Genomic DNA, 6,654 nt, shown 5'->3' on the forward strand with positions numbered 1-6,654 from the left:
AAATTGAACACAAAAAAACTAAAACATAACTAAACATAATCTATATGTAAATTAGGGATGAAACAGTTCACAAAAGTGTTCTTGAATATGCCTTATTCTGCGGAGCTTTAAAAACGTCCACTGAATCAACAACTCACTTTCGAGTGGTAGCACTTCCTTCCGGGTGTATTGTTTAAAAAAGAAAAAAACAAGAAGAGGGAGAAAAAATAGCCTCCATTGTATTGTCTGTAAATGAAAAGAAAATATATTTAACATAAAGAGGACGATGATTTGTTATTGTAATAATAGTTATTATTAACTATACGGAAGTGATGTCACCTGAAAATGATTGGATGAGCAAGAGGACTTTTTTTTTTTTAAAGTCCGACTAGTAACGCGGTTAAGGAGGCGGAAGTGTGGCAAACAGTCAGCGGCGAAGCCACTATGAACTTGCGTGAAGCTCAAAGTGAGCTCCGGCAGCTTTTCAGCAGAGTCGAACCTTCTCAGCTCCCCAAGCTGCTCGACTGGATCCGAACTTCAGATGAACTGGATGAGCTGAATTTGGACAACAGTCAAGTCATCTTGAGGTGCATCGCTGATGACATCAGAGACAGCTTGCCACTGGACGCCATGCTGCCGTGTGAGGCCAATGCTTTGCACAAGATCCAGCAACGCCCGCGTCCGACCGTCCACGTGGACGCCTTCCTGTACGACGACGAGCACGTGGACGCCCTCTGCGAGGCGGGACGGATGAGTCGATGCTACTGTCTTCAATGCGGATCCTGTAACACGGCGCCTCTGGACTTTGTGTCGCACTCGTTCTCCATGTGTGAGCTGCTCTTCTTATTCCAAAACGTTCTGCCGGACCTGAGTGGTCGCACGCTGGTTGACGTTGGGTCACGACTGGGTGCCGTGCTCTATGGGGGGTTCGTGTACAGCTCGGCGTCCCGGCTAGTTGGCGTGGAGCTCAGTGAGGACTTTGTTCAGCTGCAGAACAAAATGGTGCTCAAGTACGGAATGGACGCCAGAGTTCAGATTGTCCACGCTGATGTGTGCACGCAGGACGCTCTGCTGCAGACCGCCGACGTTGTTGTCATGAACAATGTCTTTGAGTATTTCATGGAACCTGGTGAGCAAGTCAGGGCCTGGAGGTTCATTATGCAGACGTTCAGGAAACGAGGTTCTCTGCTGGTGACGGTTCCCAGCTTGCAAAACGCCCTCAACCCTCTGCAGGAGACGCTGCCGGATGGCTGGGTGGAGGAGCTTCCTTTGGACTACAACATATATGTGGGGAAAGACTCTGATCCAGAGGATCTGCGACAGATCCATCTGTACAGGGTCTTGTGACATAGACCTTTTTCTCAAGTGGGTGCGTGTCAAGTAAATTAGCAAAAAATAATAAAAATGTTCATGTTGATGTCTGATAAAATAATAAATGTTTGCTTAAAAAAGTGGACTTTTTTTAAACGGACTTAAAAAAAAAAGTCTCAACAGATATTTGGTTTATGGCCCCAAAGTGATTTATCTATAATAGGAAGGTTACTCCTCAAAAGCAGAGGGTTTATCTCTAAGGTTTATGCATCTTTGTCTCTTTTTGTGAAGAAGTCTACTGTCACTGAAATAAGATATATTTAGATTTCATTTGGAAAAATAACTCTCATACTCAAGAATATGCGCCAATTGTAAAGCAGAGGTAGGTCTTGAAGTCCTAAATTCTAGTGTTCTTAATACATTTAAGATCACCTGTTTAAAAATGTCTCTACAAATTCGAATCTGAATTCAATTCTTAACTACATTTTCAGCAAAGTTGGAAGTCTTGATTTTCTTCAGTGTTTTTTTTTCCCCAAAGAAATTCCCTATCAAACTCCAATCTTTATCAGCAGGCCCTTCTTGCGTGGGTCCATAATTTTTCACCTCATAAAATTTTCTTTTGGAACAACTATTTCTGTTTCTTCCCAAAAATGGCACGAAAAATGATTTAATCCCCTAAATTTATTTGATGAATCTGTTAATATGCTGTTTTATGAGCAATTCATGTCTGCACACAATTTCCCAATTCCTTTCAAATCATTTAATTTAGTAGTATATGCTATTCCTAATGGTCTGATTCAACTATTCCTATTCTAACGCTAGATGGAATTGAATTAATAGAGGAAAAAATGTAATAAACATACGCCAAATTCTACTAAGAAAATAAAATTGCACCTTTTTTTAAATTCTCAGATTGTGGATATAAATTGGGAAAAAAGCATGACTTTTACCTTTTATAAATACTGTATTACGAATAAAGCCAAGGTAATACATTTTACTCTTTCACCTAATATACACCCGCTAAATTCCTTTATTTCCAAATTCATTGATACTAGTAATATTTGCTCTTTCTGTGGGAATGACATCAAACCAATATCTAATTTATTCTTTGACTATGCGACCACAGAGCAATTTTGGTCTGATTTAATGCTTTGTTTCTTTAAAAGCATCTGAAACCCTCTGTTCTTAATCTGACGGATGTTGTTTGCTATTCTAGTAACCCAAGTGATAAGAAGTTTGCCTATTCAATTAATTTCATCATTCTTTATGCAAATTATTTTTATTCACAAACAGATATTCTCAAAATGTTCATCCACAATTTGTGTCTTTCCTGTTGGAATTCAAATATTTATTTATAACTATTAAATTAATTAACAAAAAAAGCAATAAGATATTGTTTTTGAATGCCTTTTTCCTTTAAAACCTTAGTGACAAATATCCAAAGACAGTTTTACTGAGTATTTTGTTTTGTCTTTTTTGGGGGGGGGGACTACAGTGAACCCTCGGTTATCGCGGTTAATTGGGACCGAGACCACCCGCGAAAACTGAAAATCCGCGAAGTAGCGGCGCACCTTCAAAAATGCTTAAAAAAAAAATAACGGGTAGAGTGAGAGAGAATGAAATTCATGTTCTAACAAAAAAAAAAAAAATTATTAAAACTTATTTTTTTATTCCCCAGCCATTATTTTTGTATTTATTCAATTACTTCTTTTTGTATTTATTTAATCACTTCGACTTTTACCTGCTGGTACGCCGTCCGGTGTGCCCTGTGAAATGAAAGGTGGCATTTTTCATTTATTTATTTATTCATTCATAACTGACAGCCTCACGCTCCGCTCATGCCCGGGCGGAACGTGTTCCTCTTCGGCTTAACTACCACGCACGCCAGCCGGTCTCGCACGGTCCCGAACGGAGCGAAATGTCGCCCCGCTAGTGCCCGGGCGGAAGGTGCTCCTATTCGGCTTCACTGTGACACACACCCGCCCTCCTCCTCCGGAGCTTCCATTCGGTTAAACTTAGGGGCCGCTTGACACCGCCCGTGCCCGGGCGGGAGGTGCTCCTCTTCGGCTTAACTGCCACGCACGCCGGCCGGCCTCCTCCGGAGCTCTGGTACCGTCCGAACCGCGCGAAACGTCGCCCCAAATCGTGCCCGGGGGAACGTGCTCTTCTTCGTCCACTCTCCTCTTCGCCCACGCTCTTCTTCGGCGCACGCCGGCCGTCTAACCGCTCCAGCGCCCCGTCGTGTCGCTCGGCGAAACTACAATGCCCCCGAATATTTTTTAGACCCGCGAAGCACTGAACCCGCGAAAGGTGAACCGCGAAGTAGCGAGGGTTCACTGTATTTCATTTAAGAATGATATCACAATGTATATGTAATGGTTTAAATATTTTAACTGAATTTATCATACTGTTATATTGTCTGTTAAAAGGTTCAATAAAACTAAAAAAAAAGAGAACTTTTTTTAAAGCTCGCCGAACAAGACTGCACTTGCACATTGTAACTAGTAGAGATAAAAAAATATTCTCCTTACTCTGAACAAAAGAAAAAAAGAAAATAGACTCATGGCTTCCTGCAAATATACCAGCTTTTTTATCAACTATTAATGCCCAGATTTCACACTAAGTAATTTGCGACCAAATTAAGGCTAGATCATTATTTCGTGTTGCATGGTTTTTGTTTTTGTTTGTTGTTTTATAGTGAAATTTCTCAGTACTAAAATTCCCACCCCCTTCCAAAAAATGACTGTGACCCCCCCCCCCCTTCCAAAAAAATGACAATAGTGATTTAAGTTTTTTTTTTTGTGATAAGATTTACACCAAATTGGCACACCCCCTTTTGGAACTGGCTTGTTATTTTTTCCGATCTCAGCTGTCTTCGGCACAATAGGGAAGCAAGGGAGGTAATATTGTTCAAACTGGGGGGGTGAGAACATGCTTTTTTCCATGATACTACAATAAAGTGTAATTGCACATCCACTCCAGTAGTTAGCAGTGCAGCTCTCATTGCCCATGTGCGCAATGAGCATTAACTCTACAGTGTAGGTTTGTTTTGCAACGAAAATGTTGCGGAGGAGAGAGAAGGTGGTGGGGTGGGGGCGCTAATTGTTTCCTTCTTACTAGGGGCAGCGTAACAGAAAATAATTGAGAAGCACTGAGCCACGCTAAAGTCGTGCCAACTCTCAGGAGGCAGACATGCGGCTGGCAGCGGCCTGCAGGTGGACATGGAATTTAAAAAAAGAGAGAAGAGCTTTAGGGTATACATTTAATTTACTTATGCTGAGAGTTGTTTTCTGTTTCATTTGAATGAAAAGTGCATCTATATCGATACTATATTTTAACGAATTGGGTTACCTGTTATCTGTTCTTGTGTTGACATTTGTGTTTTGTTGAGTTGTGTTGTTTCCGTTTTTTTATGCATCACGCGACTCACTGGACGGAAGGGGTGTGCGAGAAAGAGAGAGAGAGAGAGAGAGAGAGAAAAATCCGCGTGTGCTGACTGTGCCCTGTGCTGATGACTGAGAGACTTGCCCAGAGTTGGCGTCGGTTACGGCCAACAGTAGCTGTTTTGTAAGAATGAAAAAGTGATAATTTAATCGAGGTCTGATGAGAGACTTTCGAAGACGCCACAATATACAAACACCGACGATTTTTTTTCTTTTTTTGACGGGCCCTGATCCCAAGTATGCAGAAGGCTCTGTTTTCATAGTATAGTTGTAGCGAACCCAGCCAGACAATGGTGAAGCGTACTGATGTTCCACAGAGTCTTTTATTCCTTTTGTTGTCTTGATTTCATTGTGGAAACACCGTAAGAGCTACAGTGTAAAACAAACCATAATAAACATAAATGAGAGCTCTCAACGGCATGCAATCAAATCCATGTAACTACTTTGGCCATACGTGAGAAAATAAAGTTACAACAAAAACCCGCAATACTACAAAATCGACAAATGGACGCTATTGTCAGAGTGACAGCAGTTAATTATGTCATGAAACACCTGTGCATGGGTAAATCACGGCCAACGAAATAACGATGAAACAAAATAACAATTAAATACCTTGTTCCCATTCCAGCCAGGTGCTTGCAGCCTTAGAAAGTTTCCGTTAGATTGCGTAAAACCGATTTCTTGATCGGCAATGTCAAGATCGTTAAACTTTTCCTTCTCCTTACTTTCCTTTCCTTTCCTTTCCTTTGGAAACGCCCCCTTAAATAGCGTAATGTTAATGTATACTTCCTGCTCATACCGGAAGCGCACCAAACTAAAAGCATATGGCATCCAAATTATAACTTCAAAATAAAGTATCAAACAAATGCACTTGTGAGTTCGTTACAATAGTAGTTATCATGTATGCCTCACTTGCAAGAGGGTACTGGGTCGGCACCTTGTGTGAAAATGTGGCTTGTTGGCTTTTTGATTTGCTCTGGAAAGCTGTCCAATTTTAAGGTGAAGTTAAAAAGAAACTCCCCGTCGGGGAATCGAACCCCGGTCTTCCGCGTGACAGGCGGAGATACTGTCCACTATACTAACGAGGAGTACAGATAACCGGGTGTGTCAACTCACATTTGGCCATTGCTATCCGCGGAAGAATGCGGCAGTACGATGGTCTTTCTTACAGATCACGGAGAAGGCTCAGTTTCCAAAACGAGACAGGTCTCTTTTTCGCGACAAGGTGAAAACTATTTTTTCTTCCCGCAAATTAGCTGTTGTGCAAGTTCTGTCGGGTCTGAAAAAAGACCATGCGTCACAGTGATTTCCATAGTATATAGTGGTTATCATGTTCGCCTCACATGCAGGAGATCACATGTTGCCACCAGGCAAACTTTTTGTTCTGCTCTGAAAAGCTGCCCCATTTAAAGATGAAGTTTAAAGGGAACTAGTCGTTGAGGAACCCAGCTATTACAGAGCACTTCCATTCGCGCCTGCCTGGTGCAGAAGGCCACTGTGCTGAGCCTGGAGCTGGTTCCTGTGGGTGCTGAGGGTGTCTGATGAGCAGAGGACCAGCCTTGATAATCCATGTTTCAGTGAGTCATTAAGGGGCCGATGACAAACTCTCCATTGGAAATCATTGTACTTATTTTTATTAGAACACCCCAAAAAACGGCGATCATTTGGCACCAAAATTCACGTGGACAACATCCTTACCTACGACCACTTCAACACCAGAAGGATTAACTTCTCTGTGGCTGATTTATATGAAAATGAGGAACTGTGGACGTGAGCAGAGGTACATAGATTATGTTGTTAGGACGTGGCACACTGCTTCTTTGCTGATCACGGTGAGGGCAGATGGCATAAAATCACCAGTCACGGTATTTACAGAGACTAAAGTGGGAATGAGTCGACGTGCATATTTACTTGGATGAGG

At 41.9% G+C, this 6,654-nt stretch overlaps 2 protein-coding genes and 1 non-coding gene across 5 annotated transcripts in view; 1 reads left to right on the plus strand and 2 right to left on the minus strand.

Moving 5' to 3' along the window:
* Window positions 1–5,464, minus strand: part of tln1 (talin 1) — a 79,957-nt gene extending 74,493 nt beyond the window's left edge. For 2 of the 3 annotated variants that reach the window (XM_088281507.1, XM_088281505.1), the window contains exon 1: window positions 5,346–5,459. The gene's annotated coding sequence lies outside the window, so the exon portion shown is untranslated. Of the gene's footprint in view, window positions 1–5,345 lie in introns of all 3 variants that reach the window. The other variant, XM_088281506.1, reaches the window with a different exon arrangement.
* Window positions 337–2,497, plus strand: LOC148319620 (uncharacterized). Its single transcript, XM_088281509.1, has one exon. The coding sequence runs from the start codon at window positions 424–426 to the stop codon at window positions 1,324–1,326; it is 903 nt and encodes a 300-aa protein (XP_088137635.1). The 5' UTR covers window positions 337–423; the 3' UTR covers window positions 1,327–2,497.
* A 285-nt stretch (window positions 5,465–5,749) lies between the features above and the next one.
* trnad-guc (transfer RNA aspartic acid (anticodon GUC)) lies at window positions 5,750–5,821 on the minus strand. The gene has a single exon. It is a non-coding gene; the product is annotated as a tRNA-Asp (tRNA).
* Between the last annotated feature and the right edge of the window lie 833 nt (window positions 5,822–6,654).

The sequence above is a fragment of the Idiotropiscis lumnitzeri genome, chromosome 18 (genome assembly GCF_059441095.1).
Source record: "Idiotropiscis lumnitzeri isolate Australia: NSW breed Sydney's pygmy pipehorse chromosome 18, RoL_Ilum_1.0, whole genome shotgun sequence".
Taxonomy (NCBI): Eukaryota; Metazoa; Chordata; class Actinopteri; order Syngnathiformes; family Syngnathidae; genus Idiotropiscis; species Idiotropiscis lumnitzeri.

What these genes read in the sequence shown, in the direction of transcription:
- LOC148319620 (XM_088281509.1), top strand. Translation starts at nt 424, where the DNA reads ATGAACTTGCGTGAAGCTCAAAGTGAGCTCCGGCAGCTTTTCAGCAGA.